Source organism: Lepidochelys kempii, chromosome 14 (assembly GCF_965140265.1).
Source record: "Lepidochelys kempii isolate rLepKem1 chromosome 14, rLepKem1.hap2, whole genome shotgun sequence".
Lineage (NCBI taxonomy): Eukaryota > Metazoa > Chordata > Testudines > Cheloniidae > Lepidochelys > Lepidochelys kempii.
This window is the reverse complement of record NC_133269.1, coordinates 16,509,906-16,527,229: the sequence shown is the minus strand read 5'-3', so window position 1 is coordinate 16,527,229 and position 17,324 is coordinate 16,509,906. Positions and strand designations below refer to the sequence as shown.

The 17,324-nt window shown below is 52.9% G+C and overlaps 1 protein-coding gene and 1 long non-coding RNA gene across 3 annotated transcripts in view; one reads left to right on the top strand and one right to left on the bottom strand.

Moving 5' to 3' along the window:
• Positions 1-13,615, bottom strand: part of SPHK1 (sphingosine kinase 1) — a 31,358-nt gene extending 17,743 nt beyond the window's left edge. The window contains exon 1 of one of the 2 annotated variants that reach the window (XM_073310947.1): positions 12,983-13,615. In XM_073310947.1, the coding sequence (XP_073167048.1) occupies positions 12,983-13,589 (607 nt within the window). In that variant the 5' untranslated portion in view covers positions 13,590-13,615. The remainder of the gene's footprint in view (positions 1-12,982) is intronic. The other variant, XM_073310948.1, reaches the window with a different exon arrangement.
• Positions 12,987-17,289, top strand: LOC140897835 (uncharacterized). The gene is made up of 2 exons (XR_012154825.1): positions 12,987-13,714; positions 15,601-17,289. It is a non-coding gene; the product is annotated as an uncharacterized lncRNA (long non-coding RNA).
• The last annotated feature ends 35 nt before the right edge of the window (positions 17,290-17,324 follow it).

Here is a 17,324-nt window from a genome sequence, read left to right as displayed (position 1 = left end):
ATGGTGGTGGTTTTACTGGATGGAAGCACTGTCAGCATAGGTGTGTGTCCACATAGGGGCTCCTTGGCGGGAGAGCACATCCGTGTTCCTGTACCGGTGCAGCACTCTTAGTGCAGTCACGGGCTTACAGGCAAAAACTAAGCTTTTGGGGGTAGGCAACAGGCGCCCCTGTACAGCGCACAACGGGACAACCAGCTCAGTTAGCATCTCTCGCCACTACAATCAAAGCCTGAATGTCTGAGTGCGTTCCTAAGCGACTGGGTGCCCTATGTGACAGCACGCGTTCAGTTATTCATGCCTGCTGCTGGGGCTGGGGGACAGTGCTGCGAGTACCCTGTGCAGACAAAGGCAGAACGAGGAGGATAGAACCCACCACCGTGCACATGCCAGTCCTCAACTGTGCCGTCCTGGGGGGAGACTCCCTCTTGATCAGCTGCCTCTGCACAGCCGGAGACTTGGTGACCCTTGTTACAGAGAGCGCTCTCCAAGGCTGGCTCATAAACAGCAGCCCCACCATGCCTCTACCCCGCCCAGGCTTGTGCCAAGGGATTTTGGGAAGCAGCTGGTTGGCCCCACCCTCCGGCGCTCATTATCAGTTCTGAACAGACACACTTCTGCATAGAAGAGGTGCAGAGACCAATATGCTTTCCCCTTTGTTGGGGCCCCTAAGCAGCCTCCGCAGAGCGGAATATAACCCCATCAGAATAGGAAGAGGACTCCATTACAGCTAGTCAAATACACTAAATTTATGACCCCAGCTTTTTCCCCTGTAAATTTGATTTTGCTTTTTCCTCAGAGTGGTTTTGCTTTGCCTCTCTTGAAAATGAGGTTCCATTAGCACTGGTCCAGCACTGTCAAAGCTCATGATATTTGGTGTCTTCATAAAGCCCCAGCTCCTGGAGTCAGGTGATTGAGAATCTCAACATTCATTGACAGAGTGAGTTTAGCTCCTGTGGCTGTGGAGAAATGCTAGGAAATGTGAAGCGACGACACCGTAAAGGCTCAGAAACCAGAAGGCCAAGAAAAAGAGCCCACATACTTAGAATCATAGAAGATTAGGGATGGAAGAGACCTCAGGAGCTCATCTAGTCCAACCCCCTGCTCAAAGCAGGACCAACCCCAACTAAATCATCCCAGCCAGGGCTTTGTCAAACCAGGTCTTACTTCTCATTTTAAAAAAATCTTATGATTCTGTGGGGCCTGATTCATGCTCATTGAACGCATGGGCTTGGCAATGCTGCTGCTTCGATTCAAGCATTCGGCTCCATTAGTCCAGCCCTCCCTGCAGCATGAGGTGCCTACCTGTGTCAAATCGGGGGTAGCTTGGTGACATGCCCAGGAGGAGACCCCACAGGTTTTGAAGGAGTGGACCTGTTCACAATTGGCTCTTAGGTGTCCACAAGGGAAAGCTGGGCAGTGGGGGTAGAAAAGAGGTGGCCAGGGTCCTAGGCAGCCTGTGTTCTGATCTTGCTGTTGTCGTACTTGTGGAACTTGCTTTCACCCAGACCGCAGCGTCCTGAGCCTCTTAGCACTTGCCTGGGGGAAACTGCAACAGCAAAGCCCCCATGCTGGTAGAAGAACGGCCAAGGTGGGAGGTGGCCAGGATCCCTCTGCTAAGCCCTTCCAGGGCATGAGAGAAGAATGTGGCCATGACGAGCAGCTAGAAGGTACTTCCAGAGTCACTGGCATGGGGGTCTGGCTATTGATGGGCTTTGCCAGCCCAGCAGCAGACCGTAGAGGGACATTACAGGTATATCAGATTGTGGAGGCCTCTGCATATCCCTCCCATCTATCCCTCAGAAGGCAGGGCCGGTGAAAGATGCCAGGACTTGATATGAAGAGACTACCCCAGCAGGACACTTCGGCACACCAAGATCTAAGAGATGCTCACAGGAAACTACAAGATTTCGACAGCCTCCCTTTCTCTTGAGTAACTCTGGGACAAAGGGCATATCTGATGTCCCAGCGGGACAGACACATACATCTGGCAGCCTGGTTCCTCTTTCAGGGATCAGATTAGAATAACAGCCGGCAAGCTGAGTGTGCATCAGCAGAGAGAGGCTGAGGCAGGGGAGGGACGTCTGCCCTTTCAGAGAGCCGGCTGATTTTCCTTCACCCCCTTCAATCACAACCCTCACACTGAGAAACCACTGGGTGCAAAGTTCAGCCTGACTCCCTTTCTCCGAAATAAACTGGCTTCTATGTGTAAGAAGTAAATGAACTGCTAGGCTCACCAGCGGGCAGCAATGCCCCTACTGAGATCCTCGTGCGGCCCCATCTCCGCAGTAGGAGAGCGCCAGTGATCTAGCGTTTAAAGTATCTACCACAAAAATAACTCCACAACAGAGTGTGAAACGCTGCAGGGTGGAGAATGAGAATCAAAGCAACGATCTGGCACGTCAATGTCACAGCGATGGTCGCAGTGAGGTGCCTGGATTAGATAGGAATTGGGACCAGAGTATAGATTGTTTCACTTCTCCATTGCTGATTCCAATCCATCCCCAACCAATACTGAATGTTGTTACCATCTTGAAGAGTAATGACCCTTATTACTACTTGTGTGAATAGAGCAGCTGGTCTCAGTTCTGATCCCCGGCCTGCATCACATTAGAAATCACTACCACAGCTGGCAAGCTCGAGCAAGGACAGAATAGGTCCCAAAGATGGAGCTGCCTTCTACTCTTTGAGATGGCCTCCCCAGGCTAAGCCGGAGGCAAGCTTGCCCTGCTCATGCCTCTGCTGTATCTCTGCTGGGGAGAGTGTTGTCTCCACTCCAGCATCCTTCATTACAGCGAAGTTCATGAACTTTTTAAAGGCAGGGGAGAGACACCATGGCCACATTTCTTAGAGACCTAGTGTTAAAGCAGCCGCGTAAGCACCCATGAGCAAGCGGTCTGCTCAGTCCTTGGTCACTCAGCGGAGACCGACTGATGTGGGGTTGGTTCTGCGATGTGGATGCTTGTCCACTAGGAGCTGATGGTGACCCATCAACTCATTTCACACAGGCCAAAGAGCAGCCGTGCTGGGGATCCCACGCTAAGGCCATGTCTACGCTACAGGGACTGGTGGAATAGGTACAGCACTGTAGCTCTGCCAGCATCGTTCCATTGTGTAGCTGCAGCCTACAGAGGTGGAAAGGTGCTTGCATGGCTGTAGGAACATCTCCTCCCCAAGCAACGGTAACTAGGTCAACAGAAGCATTCTTCCATTGAGCTTGCCGCATCCACAGGGGGGGATGGGGTCAGCGTAGCTATGGCACTCGGAGTGTGGATTTTTCACATCCCTGAGCGCTCTAACGATGTCAACCTACATTTTACAGGTAGACCAGTCCCCACATCTTGTTACCAAGTCCCTGAGCGGCCCAACCCCAGTTAAACTCCAGACACTTCCATAAGGAACAGCATGCTCAAGGAAGTGCCGTCAGCTTGCTCCAGCCGACGGAACGATTCTCAGGCGCTTGTGAAATGTTTTCTCTCCTCTGGGTTTTTGGCCTCTGGCAGCTCCCGTGCCCCAAGCCAGCAGGTCCCATCTGACCGTGCCACATGCTAGGGGAGCCTGTGCTAGAGAATACGATCAAAGACTTTCTGCTTCCCACACCGTCCTCCAGAGGCAGAGGGCAAATCACTGACGGGGCTCCGGTTGCCATGCTCTTCCTTCCTGTGGCCTCCCACTAGAAGCTGAGTTCTGGACGCAATGTAACATTAAAGAGGTCCCTGTGCCTACCTGCAGGCCAGTGGCATTTCTAGGAGTCCATTTTAAACAGCTGGGAAAAAATGCTAATTATAATCCAAACTTAATTAGCATCTGGGCACTTCATCGGCACCTCGGGGATTCTTGGAACAAATACACCACCAGGCAAAGCAGGGGCTGATTCAAGCAGGATGCTTGGAACATTAGGGACCAGGCCCTGTAGTCAGAGTGGGCCTGGAGGCACCAGTTAGGGTGACCAAATGTTCCATTTTTATAGGGATAGTCCCGTTTTTTGGAACTTTTTCTTATATAGGCGCCTATTACCCCCCACCCCCGTCCCAATTTTTCACAGTTGCTATCTGGTCACCCTAGCACCAACGAAGCAGAGGCCAGGCAGCAGCTGAGCCATGCCTGCCTGCTGGGGGAGGCCATCTTCTCCCTCCTAGTAGAGGGCCCCCATGATTAGGAGGAGGAGGAAGGAAAGAATGAAAGCTGGGCACTGGGAGGAAGGGGTGATGGGCGGGAGGAAGACTCTGGTATCATTGTACTTAAGATGGGGAAAGGGTGGATCCAGCCAGTCCTTTCACCTGACTCTACCTCCTCCAGCTAAATAAGAACAAAGCAAGCAGGAGAGTGATGTTCGGAAGCTTTCTCCAGCCTGAAGAAGAATGCTTCCATCAGCATAGCTACCGTTGCTCGGGCAGGGGGTCCTACAGTGACAGAAACCCCCCCTTCCTTCTCTGGAGGCTGCTCCTATGCTATGGGCTTGTGCCAGCTTAGCCATGGCGACCTAGCTGGGCTGCTATAGTCTCCGTAGTGTAGACATGCCCTAAGGCCGTGACGACACTGAGCTCTCTGAAAGTATCCTCTTGCTCCGGGAGCAGCCACGTAGACCAGCACCTGGTGTTTTCATCACCCCGTCCTCTAGCCCTGCTCAGACTGTTCCTCCCAGCACTCTGGGCTGGATTCTCCTTCCAGCTGCTCCTGATCCCTGGAACTTTCTGCCAAGTGAGATAGTGTAACTTCCCCCAGCAGGCAGGTATGAGTCAGCTGGGGGTTTCACTGCTGCTCCCCCCGGCTGAGCAGGGTCACATGGCACAGTGGTTACAATGCTGGTAGGTAGCCTGGTACTTATTTGTATTATGAGCGCTCCTAGGACCCCATTGCGCTAGGTGCTGTACGAACACTAATCAAAAAGACAGGCCCTGCCCAAAGTCCTGACGGTCTACTGCTAGCTGGAGCAGCACCAGGGGAAAGGGGGAGACTTTCTGAGAAAAGCTGGGGCCCTGACTCAGCAAAGGATTTCAGCATCCATCTAAGCACGTGAGTCATCCCCAAAGCCACGTGCTTAAATGCCTTGCTGAGTTGGCTGTCGCTGTAAAACCAGCGAGAAACGATCCTGGCCAGAGTTTTCAGGCGTGACTAGTGATTGGGGGGGGCCAGTTTTCAGAGCAAGCGGGTGAGCACTCGGCACTGTCTGAAAATCAGTCCCCGTTTGGATGTCTGGTTGAGCACCCAAAGTCACTTTGGCCACTTTTCAAAATCTTGGCATCTGTATTTAAGAAACATGTTAAAACACAGCTCAGACACTGTTCCCACTGATCTAGTAGGGGGCAGACTGGGCCAAATCCTGATGGAAGGGGATTCGGAGGGAGAAGCATCCGATGAACTGAGCTTGGGTGCAGCTTTGAGCCCAGCTCCCTTGCTTACGTAGCCAGGGCTGCGGTGGGAACGTGCTAGAATAGGGAGCACCGCCTCCCCTCCCCCATCACCTCCATTGTTAATTTGGGAGCATTCAGCCTCTTGTCACTCAGCGATGACAGCAGGGGGACTGGAAAGCTCCTGAAGAGCTGCCACTCGCTGCAGATCACCGGCATTTTAACCGTAAGTGGATTGGGGCAGGGACTGTTTTTGTCTGGGCATGTTTGTGTGCAGAAAGTGAGCCTGATCTGTGAGCGGAGCAGCTGGGCACTATAAACAAACACCAAGCCAGCTCCTGACCCAAAAGCGGAGCTTGTGAGCAGTTCGCGAATCCCCCAAGTCACAGTCGGGGCTAGTGAAATACCATCACCTTGCACCAAGGCACTGCGCCGCAAGGACGTCTGAATGCAACATCGCTGCATCTCGCGAGTGGTTTCAGACCCTGGCATTGGGCCAGCGGGTCTCACTGCTAACACCTCCGAGTTATCAAGGTGGAGTTTGCTCCACCAGGCAGTGCAGGGCGGTGGCACTCCCTAGGAACATGTGATTTCACTATCTAAAGCTGTTTTGTCAGAGGACTTTTGTACTTGGGAGAGATTTTTTTAATGGCCTGTTTTCTTTAACAATAAAGTGCACCCTTGCCCCTTCTGCAGCCCTCAGGTCTGTGCCACGTCCAAAGAGGTCAATTAAAGGAATTATAAATGTTGGGGAAATGCCAGTTTTCTCTGTTCTGTGGGGGTGAAGTTCACCCCTGTGCTGAGAGTGCTGGCTTCCTGCATGGGCGTGGGAGGTAACCTCACCCTGAGAGAGCCTCATGGGCTCTCCTGACAGGAGGAGAGCCGTCCAGTCCAGTCACACCCTAATACTGCTCAGTGCAAAAATCGCATACTATTCAGGAGTTGTGTGCCACTAGCCTTATCTTTCCCAGCAGTCCAAGGTGCAAACTTCCAGATATACACGCGTGCGTCTGTGAATGACAACATGTTGTAGCACGGGGCACCCCCTGTCATTTTTAGATGGTTGTTCTCAAAGCGGCGAGGTTTGCAACTCCTAGAGCAGGGGTCGGCAACCTTTGAGAAGTGGCGTGCCAAGTCTTCATTAATTTAAGGTTTCGCGTGCCAGCAATAAATTTTACATTTACAGGGCCCCCCCCGAAGGAACCCCAGACTGGCAGCAGACTGAGCAGTGCCAGCAGCCAGGCCCGCAGCTGGCAGGGGCTGGTGGACAGAACCCCAGACTGGCAGCAGACTGAGCAGTGCCAGCAGCCAGGCCCGCAGCTGGCAGGGGCTGGTGGACAGAACCCCAGACTGGCAGCAGACTGAGCAGTGCCAGCAGCCAGGCCCGCAGCTGGCAGGGGCTGGTGGACAGAACCCCAGACTGGCAGCAGACTGAGCAGCTCAGTGCGCTGCCGGTCTAGGGTTCCGTCTGCCACCCGCTCTGCCAGTCTGGGGTCCCGGCTGCCGGCACCGCTCCTCCTGCTGCCGGCCTGGATGGACAGAACCCCGGGCCAGCAGCGGGCTGAGTGGGGCTGGCAGCTGGGACCCCGCCTGGCAGGGGCCGGCGGACAAAACCCCACACCGGCAGGGCGGGTGGCTGCCAGTCTGGGGTTCTGTCTGTCAGCCCCTGCCAGCTGGGGTCCCGGCCGCTGGCCCCGGGTTCCGTCCATCCAGGCTGGCAATGGGCTCAGCGGGGCCGGTGGCCGGGACCCTGGCTAGCAGCAGAGTGCCACTAAAAATCAGCTTGCCGCCTTTGGTATGTGTGCCGCAGGTTGCCGACCCCTGTCCTAGAGGCTCTCGTCAAATAATTTAAAAATCCATTGATTTCTTAGCCCTTTTCTATACATTTCCCTTCAGTGTTTGACACTGAGCCCCTGCTCCTGCAGTGATCTCCAAACAGTATCACACTGGTATGTAGGAACCACAAATTGGCAGGATCATGTTACTTGCTAGTACAATGGGGCTCTCAGCCCTGTTTGGGTTCCCTCGGTGTTGCTGGAACAGAAATCCTCAATAGGAAGTGAAATCAGCCTATTTGGTTTCTCTGTCGAAGCCGGGTGAAAGATACACAGTAAATAAACAGCACAAACAACAAGAGGTAAATTACCATTTTGAAAAACCTTGTCCCTAAGAAAAAGGTGTTACGGAAGGAATTGTTTTTAAATGTGTTCTCATTTGAAAATGTCTTCTTAAAAATATTCACACTGTTCTTTTTTTTAGAAATCACACATTAAACACCCTCTCCCCTTAGGCTACTAATGACACCTCTAATTATTAAGAAGGGGGAAAAAGTTTTAAAACTTTTACTCAGTTTACTTTGGGCTGTATAAGCCAATGAAATCTGGTTCTTAAAGCTGCAGTGTTTGGACAACAAACAGCAGGGGAACTGCTTTAACAAACATTTCCACTGGAATTTTGTGTATCTCTTTTTATAGCTCAGGAAATATTTGCTTTTAGACTTTTTAGGTTTTGGAAAAGATGCTTTTGGAAAAGATGCTTTTTGAAATACAAATCTAACCATTGGGCCAAATATGAGTTGATGTGTCCCTTTAAACACACTTCAAAGTTTGATCATTGTGACTGGATATGTAAATAAATGAACTGGTGCATATAACTGAATCTCTGATCAGAGTGTCAGATTTACACAGATCTAGCCAAATTCATCCCTGATGTAACTTCAGTGAAGAGAATGGAATTAAGCCAGGAATGGATGTGCCTTTCATATTCCTGAGATTTGGATTTAAATGGATCCAGCACACATCTCTTTGGCATCTGATCATCATAGCAAACTGAAAACAAAACCTAGGAGTGGCAGGTAATGTATTCCTAACAAACAACGTGCTGTTGGCCATCCCTGGGCCCTGCCACACAGATCCCACCCAGTGGCATGCCCGCTCGGGAGGGACATGCTTGATTAAATACATGTCTCGCAACATGCACCGAAGGTCCCCAAATTTGGGAGCAGACAGATCCAGAGCAGATGACCCTCCGTTGAGAATCCCTGGCTACAAGTGCTTATGCGTTCAATGCTGGAATCTGACAACAAGAGGGCCCCAGGCCACTGGGGTGAAAAGAAATTCACTCGGGAAAAGCATTAAAGCCCCTTTATGGGAGCAAACTCCAAGTTATAGCTTACAGAGCAACAGTTACTCTATCACGTTACTTCTACCCATTAAACGTATGGCGTGTGCAAGGACGGACAAACAAACTCTATGTGTGCACAAGGGATTCAACGTACATCTGTTGGGACAACCAGAGCCAGAATAAACCATGCCTCACCTATTCAATCCCCACCCCTCCAGCTTTGGAGGGTGGGAGACACTTCAGAGAGACAGAAACGAAAAGATCCCACCCGCATCGCCAGCTCCAAAGCGGTGACTACCTTTGGATTCTCTCGCTTTCACAGCAGAAAGGTCAATACAAGAAACCTCTATCCCCCAGTCCATCACTTCAGGAACTGAATTACAGCCAAGTGTTCTGGGCACAGAATCAGCTGCCATCCCTCTCTGTCTGTCGCTCCCTTTCACCGTCTCCCCTCGCACACGCGTCCCCTCAGGGAGATCTGTCGCAACGGCCAAGGCAGTGATAGCATCACCGCCCACGCGGGAGGGGAGGTAAAGCCGGGGCCTCCTAACTAGAGTTAGGAACAGTTCACCGCCACAGCTGAGCAAGAGGCACATCTTATACACACCAGCCAGTCTGTCCTTCTGGCCCCCATGGAGCCAGGGGAGAGGCAGTGCTCAGAAATACAGAGTCGTGAAATTAAGAACTTGGCCGTGGTCTTTAAACAGCCGCAGGAATTCAGGGATTCCTCCTGCTCCATCAGCTTCTGCGGGGTCTTTCAGCATGGCTCTGTCCCATGTTGCACCCTTCGATGGGTGGGCTCGCTGATGAGCAGTGGCGCCAAGCTAACCTTTCATCGGGGACAGCTCTGGCACCAACAAGCGTGCCATTTAACCCGGAGAGGTAAGGGCCCGATCCTGCATGCTGCTGAGCACCCGCACCTCATTTGACTTTAAGTGGAGCGTGGGAGGCAGCCTGGCACCTTTCAGGATCAGGGCCTGATTTCTATGTGATTTCTATTGTACAAACTTCAGCCAGCGTAGCCCGTAGACATGATGCTCGCTTATGTTCTATAGAAATGTGTTGACATGTAAGTAGGCCCAAAAATCTAGTTCCTAACGATAGGCTTGACAATAGCTGGTAAAGTTGGAGTGAAGTGAAGTGAGACAATTTAGAGGCCAGTTACAGATAAGTTCAGCCATAACCCCAGGGCCTGTCATAAACATGTTTTGGTCCTCGCTGGTTTTTTTACAAGTGTTTTGGAAAGTGCTATCTGTATTGGGCTGGCATTTACTGGGCTGGCATTTACGCAGATGTTAATTAGGACGGTGCTCAATGTTAAATAGCCAGTGAGGAAGTAGCAATATTTAAGGATGGCAGCGGAAATACAGATATGGTAAAAGGTGGATTTAATGTTAACTCATGGGGGGCATGAGTAGAATTGATTATGCAAAGGGTAGCACGCTCATTTGAGATAGGCATGCCTGGCCACCATCACAGTACTGTTAGAGAAAGGGCTGTCCTCACTTTCCATCCAGGGACTGATCACCCCTGGGTGCACTGTTCATCTCAGAGTGGGAGTATCAAGCCAGTGTGTGGGGATGCTGTGATGCTTGTTCACTTTATTTTATTTTAAATAAAGTCTTTAATTTTATCACTCGTCATGTCAGCCTCAGTCCTTCGCTAAATTTAACAGGAGTACTTGTGGCACCTTAGAGACTAACAAATTTATTAGAGCATAAGCTTTTGTGGGCTACAGCCCACTTCATCGGATGCATAGAATGGAACATAGATATATCTATCTATCTTACTATATGTTCCATTCTATGCATCCGATGAAGTGGGCTGTAGCCCACAAAAGCTTATGCTCTAATAAATTTGTTAGTCTCTAAGATGCTACAAGTACTCCTGTTCTTTTTGCAGATATAGACTAACATGGCCGCAAATTTAGTTATCTGGAACCGCCTAGAGGCTCAGATGCTAAAGAATTCCAGTTGGATTCATCCCTTATCTTTGAACTATGAACACATAAATCAAGGGTTATTCATGGGCCCTGCAGGAAAAACTCCAAGAGCAGAAGGAACCTGCTCTGTGTTGGCTTCCAAACTCCCTCTCTGGAGGAGGTTTTTGTGTTAACCAGCTGCAGAGCCACCTCATGCCCCCACTTCTTTAAGTGCTGATGGAAGGTGCTGGATTAGCAGTCCTGGAAAGCCAAGGCCCCTCTCCCTATAGCACTGATGGCAACAGCCTGCTTTTCCCTCACTGCCCCTGCCCCTCAGCTGTGCTTCTTGCTCCCTGGCTGAGACCGCCAGCTGGGCAGCCAATTGCAGCGATGGTGTTCGGAGGTGGACACTTGCCCATTAGGAATTGGCCTGAGACCATGAATCCGATTTCACCTGGGCCACTCAACAGCCTTCGTATGTCTTGATCGCTGCTAATCTAGGCTGGATTTGTGCCAGTGACCTAGAACTGAGAGGCTCATTTCTATTAATAGCCCTGAGCTAGGCACCGTGCCCTTCCCCCTCCCAGCAAGCATGCAGTTTGCAAAAGAACGAGACCGGGACCGTGACAGATCCTAGGGAACTATTGTGAAAGGGAGAGACCTGGGATTAGCACCCTGTATGGATGGCTATGTGGGACACCCCCTCTGGGAGGAGAATTTGCTGACACTGGCAAAAGGCAGCTGCTGGCCTCTCCCTTTCCAGCCTCGTCATACAATGGATGTCATACAAAATTAGACCCTGAGGGAGATAAGATAGGCGAAAGCCCAGAAGAATTAAGTGAAGGCAACGCTCCTCAATGTCACAACTAGTGTGTAGTTTAGTGCACCAGACAAGCCCACTTAGACACATGGAGGCTTCCAGTGGGCCCCAGCCTCTCGAGATGGCATCCATGTATGTGGTGTCCAGCTGGGAAAACAAAGGTGCTTGGAGAATAGCCTTGCGGGGCAGAGGAAGGTAGCCAAGTGTGGTGCTAGCCCAACAAATTTTGCTGTAATCTGCACAATCATTCAGCCCATCTGCAGTCGCTAGGTGAACACTGCACTGCCCTGGGTAGATTAGCAATTGCAAGTGTTACAACTTTCTAGAGAGTGTCTGAGGCTCCGTTTGGAGGCTCACACTACGGGGAGTTGATAAGACTCAAGAAGAGGATGAGGAGCTGCATTTCCCAGGCCCGAGAGGGGCAGGAAGGTGGCTGGAAGATCAGGCAGCAGCCCTTTTTCCAGAGGCTCTCACAGAGGTTTTAATGGTCATGAGATCATGGGGGTTACTTTAGCCCCCTGAGTCATGTGGAAATGGGGACTTTGTCCCAGGACAAGCTGTCAGCAGAGCTCACTGCTGCTTGCTCTCTATGCTTCTAGAATACCTGTTGTCCGAGTGGATCCCAAAGCATTTGACACCCATGAATGAGGCGATTGTCCAGGCACATATATTGAACACGGGTCCAAGCTGCAAAGTTTGGATCCAGATCCAAACTATTCCAGAAAATAGCACTGACTCCCTCAGGCCAACGCTTTGAGCAGCAGTCTCTGTGCTATACAATGTGAAATCTGGATCGCCGAGAGAAGATTCGTCCCCTTACCCCAGCCCCTGTGTACCTAAGTAGGTGCAACACAACTTTGAATCAAGCAGGGGCGAGAGAAGGGGAGAGGAGTTGTTTTTCTACCTCTCTAGTTCCCTACAGAGGAAACCAGCATCACTTTAAACATACCCCTGGTGCTGGATGCAAAGCAGCAAGCGATGGAAGCCTAATAAGTAGGAACAAGAGGACAAGGCAAATTGACACCCACAGCCCACTCATCTCCTGGGCACACTGGCTAGGCTGGTCAGACTGGTTTGGGGCCAGGAGAGGACAAGGCTGAGGCTCACCCATTGGGTGTTACACCTCTTTCTAGCCCTTCCTCTTTCTCCCCTGCGCCCCGGGGAACCCAGAAAATGGGCCCACCCAGTAAAAGCGGTGGGGGTGGGGCTTGCACCTGTCTGTTCCCTCAGCCCCCCCCCCGACGCGCCACCTGCCAGGCAGACGCGGAGCTGAGTTGCCAAGCGACACACTGCGGGCTCTGCTCGTTCATCAGGCCGGGGCCCCACTTCCCAAGCCCCGCGAGGCCCCTGTCTAGGCGGGCCCAGCTGCTCGGGCGCCCTGCACCAGCCGCCCGGGCGCCCTGCACCAGCCGCCCGGGCGCAGGGCAGGCAAAGCCCAGCGGGACACGTGCTAGAACCAAGGGGGAGAGTTGGGGGGGGGGGGGGGAAGCCAACTTCCGAAAGGGGCGCTGGAGCAGCCGGCAAAGCCCTGGGGCCTGCAGGGGCGGGGGAAAGCCCCCGAGTGCAACTTCATTTACTTTTGCTCGACTTTTGAGTCGAGTTCACAAGCGATAAACCGGGGGGAGGAGGGGGAGGGGGGCCTTTCCCCCCACAGAAACCCGCGCAGAGAGCAGCGGTCGCTCATACTCCGCACGCCCAGGGAAGCCGGGGTCCCTAGAAAGTGGGGGGTGACTCCGCCCCCGCCCTTGCTCTCCTTCCCCAGGCACTTACCTTCCTGCCGGGGTATCCTGGGCGCAGCCAGCTCCCGAATCTTCCCAGCCCACGTCTCCGCCAGCTTCAGGTTGTCCTCCGCCTCCTGGGCCGCGCACACGCGGAACGTCCTGGCGAGGCGCTGCCTGGAGGGCGAGGCGTCCCACCAGCCCTTGCGGAAGGGGTAGCAGAAGACGGAGAAGTAGGCGGCCGGCCCCGGCCGGGGCTCCCGGCCGGCGGCGCAGCCGATGCAGTCCGCCAGGTCCAGCGCGGCGCTCGGGCCGGCCGGCGCGGAGCCGACCCGCTGCATGCGCAGCTCCCGGCCGCGCGTGAGGCTCAGCGCGTAGCTCGCCTTGGGAGCGGCGCCCAGCAGGGCGAACACCCCGTGGAGCAAAACTTCGGCGGAGTCGCTGTGCGGGGGGCTCGCCCCGGGGCCCGGCTGCGCGCCCTCCATCGCCGGCTCATTTAGCGGCCGGTCCAGCGGCACCTGACGGGGCAGAGCGAGAGCTAGAGCGAGAGAGGCACCCGCAGGGACGGCCCCGGCTGCTGGAGCGCGGCTCCGGCAGCGGCGCGAAGGGCTCCGCGCGCCCTGCCCTCTGCTGACACCCGGCGGCGTCTCTGGTTTCATTCACAGAGAACTGGGGGCCCCGCCGCGCAGGGACCATTTACCGGGCGTGGAACTGAGTCCCAGCAGCCGCTTGGACCAGCGCCACCAATAGCCTCGTAAGCTGCCTCTTCAGACGAGTGGCGCAGGTGCGATCTACGGGGTGGAAGTGCAGGGCCGGGTGTCAGGGGAGCCGGGCTGCCTTCCTGCTTCTGATTTGCTGTGGTACCCTGTTCAAGTGACTGCATTGCTCTGTGCCTCAGTTTCCCTCTATGTAAAGGGGGGGAGAATATTATTTATTCATGTATTTGCGTTGCGGTAGCACCTAGGCGCCCCAGTCAGGGACCCCCATTGTGCGAGGCGCTGTACAAAAAGACAAAAATCCCTGCCCTCCAAAAGCTTTCAGCAATACCTGCCTTTCTCAAGTACTATGAGAAAGTGCAGGGCACATTTTAAGAGATTCAGCATGTGATGCATGTTTGCAGGCACTGGAAGGGAAAACTGAGGGCAGAGGTATGCAAGGCAGAAAAAGAAGAGCTGTGATGGATGATGGGGTGTCCTGGGTGGACCAAAAGGACTATTCATCCCCAAAGAAATTAGCAGGGGATCATACAAAATGGCTGCAAACCTCCAGTAACGGAGATGCCACATAAAAAGATGAGAGTCTCACCTTTCTATAGACAAAGAGCAACCATAAAGGTTATGCTCTGTGGCTTTGATTTTACGTTAAGGGGACCAACAGCAAAGTCGCACTAGGAGAGAACACAGTGTGAGTGTCTCCTCTGCAGCCGTCTGCACTGCTCACAAAACAGTTGCCAGTCTCAGGGCAAGTCTACACCTAAAATGCTGCATCGATGCCTCTGCACTGATGCAGCTGAGGTGCGTTCATGAAGATGCTCTGAGCCGACTGGAGAGAGCTCTCCTGTCAGCGTAGTTAATCCACCTCTCCCAGAGGCGGTAGCACCCCATCGGCTGGAGAAGTTCTCCTGCCAACATAGCACTGTCTACACAGCAGGGAAGGTCAGTATAACTCTGTTGCTCAGAGGGGTGTGGCTTTTGCACACCCCGTGCAATGTGGTTATTACTGATATAGGTCTGTAGTGTAGACCACATCTCAGGAGGCAGCGTCCTTAGTGATTTAAAGGTGCAGTACACAGAAATATAGTCACAACAATGATGCCGCTAAAATCCCCACAAAGGCCTGGGGTTAGGAAGCATTGTACAAATGACATAGAATTATTGTCCTCTTCCTTGCCTGTGCAGTGCGTAGCACAACAGGGTTCTGGGCCAAGGGCTCCCAGGCACTACACAATACAAGTAATAAACAATAATGGTGATGTCAGAGACTAGGTCCTGCATGGATTGGTTGGTGCCCAAGAAATACCTAGGATAGCAGGATGAGTGAGCCCCCCCAAATGGCTGTGGAACAATATGACCCTTTTGCCTTTCACTGGGTGTTCCTCGGCTGCTGGGCAAAGTTTTTGCTGTTTAGTTTTTGTGGGACTTGGCATTTTTTAATCAAGGAAGAGTTTGTGAATCAAGAGTGTGTGTAATCAAGTTTCGGGATTTGTGTGCCCTGAGAAAGGGAGCCTAAGTGACATGGTTGGCTGAGTTTGTGAGGCCTTACACTCAGTTCCAGGCCATTTCTCTCTTTATTTTTTTTTTTTCGTCTGTCTGTCTGACAATAACATTTGAATGCTGCATCCAATCACTTCCAAAATTTCAGGGCTTGTGCTAGGCATCAGTAGCGAGAACCCTACTGGTTTGGGGGATAATTGGTACATCAAAAGAGAGGAAAATGGGAGACACATGGAGCCTCTGTTAACACCCTCCAGCAGAACAATGCCCCTACTCACCCTCCCAAGAGAGTTTAACAGGTTGACACCCTGACTGACTGACAGAAGAGAAATAGGTTTCAGAGTAACAGCCGTGTTAGTCTGTATTCGCAAAAAGAAAAGGAGGACTTGTGGCACCTTAGAGACTAACCAATTGGTTAGTCTCTAAGGTGCCACAAGTCCTCCTTTTCTTTTTGAAGAGAAATAATAGCTCTTCCTGCTGGGAGACGGATGGGCCTCAGGCTTGGCCAGAAGGAGAGGAGGCTCTTCCAAGCCTGTTCCAGGTGAGGCAGAGACGGCACCACCCACCCACACCAGTCTGCAGGGGAAGGAAGGTACTTTGGCACACACAGGGCTCCTGATGTGATGTGGATGATGGGGGACATTGGCTGGGGGGGGAGACAGCCCCTGGTATCATGGGGAAAATAGAGCAACTATCAGGGAGGGGAAAGGTGAAGAGAGGCCCTGGTTTGGTGGAAAGAATGGGGATCCAGGGGAAAATGGGAGAACAGAGCCCCTGTCATGGTGGGGAGATTGGGTCCCTGGTGTGGGGGGAATGAGGGTGCACATAGCTCCCTGGCACGAGGGAGAGAAGAGGGGACCCTGGTGTGAGCAGGGGGGAAGAGGGGCACACAGAGCCCCTGAGAGATTGGCAGCAGCTGCAGGGAGTCCTGCAAAGGGAGGGTGGCCCACCACGCAATGGGGGGATGCAAAGAGCCTCTGGTGTGTGCAGGGAGCTCCGCCAACACAGGCTGCGAAGTGTGCGACACCCCCAGGGTTAACAATACTGCTGCTGGAGGAGGCATCTCAGGCCGAGCTTGGGATGTCTTGTCCAGCAGTGACTGAGTGGGGGGGGGGGCTGGCTGAGCACGTCTGTTGCCAAGGAAGAGGAAAGCAGGACAGTCGAGGCAGCTGGAGCTTTTGAGGATCCTGAGCTGCTGCAGGTTGGTTAACAGCCCGTGTCACTGAAGGGGGCGTGAAGAACACGGGGGAGTGCTGGGGTTGTTACTGAGGCAAAGGGCTTTCTCCCACCTGCATCTTCAAGCCTCCTGTTCCCCCGGCAGCTCCTTCCTTTCTATACAGCTGCCTGTTTCCTTTTCCCTATAGAGCCCCTCTGGGGGCTTCCAGCACTTTCTGGATTGCAGTCTCTGGGGCCCCTCTGATTCTGATGTGCTTGCGCATCAAAACCCTGGTTTCAATGCAGTCCGTTGGGACCCCTGAAAAACCAGGACGTTCCTGGGGAAGCAGCGTCAGTGCCCGGAGGCCGGAGAGCTGTTGATTTCCCCCATGGAAACCCACCCCAGGGAGGGAGTGTGCTCAGCTGGTGCTGCTATTAACAATACAGGAGTCGTTTAGGACAGAGCAGGGACAGAGAGTTGGCACAGAAGACCTCGGTGATTGGGCAGGGGGGAGGAGGGGTAGTGGCTGACAGATTTTAAAAAAAGCTGGAAAGAAGCAAACTTCCCTAAGCGGAGCCGTATGGGTGTGACCCAGAGAACAGCGTGATGGGCTGGGATCCTGCAGCAAGAGGCTATGTCCCGATCCAGACAGGTAGAGCACAAGTGCCGGTGACCAGGGGAAATTAACCCAGGGCAAATGGAATGAAACCGGGCGGAGGGAGTGACTGAAAAACGATCAGGACTAGTATGTTAATTGTCATCCCAGGGCACCCATCCCTCTAATTATTACCCAGAGGAGGAAGGAGAGAGATTGTCAGTTGGCCTGATTCTGATCTCGCCTACACCTGTAACTCCACTGGCTCTGTGGTGTAAACAGATGTGAGAAGAGAACCAGCCTCCAAGGAGTCTCTGTGTGAGGGCATTTCTGAGCTTAGAGTGAGGATATAGAGTAGGGTGCTCTGCCTCTGCTAAAGGGAACTCCCTGTATCGTGAGAGCAGTTTGGGCTTTAAAGGAAGAATGGACA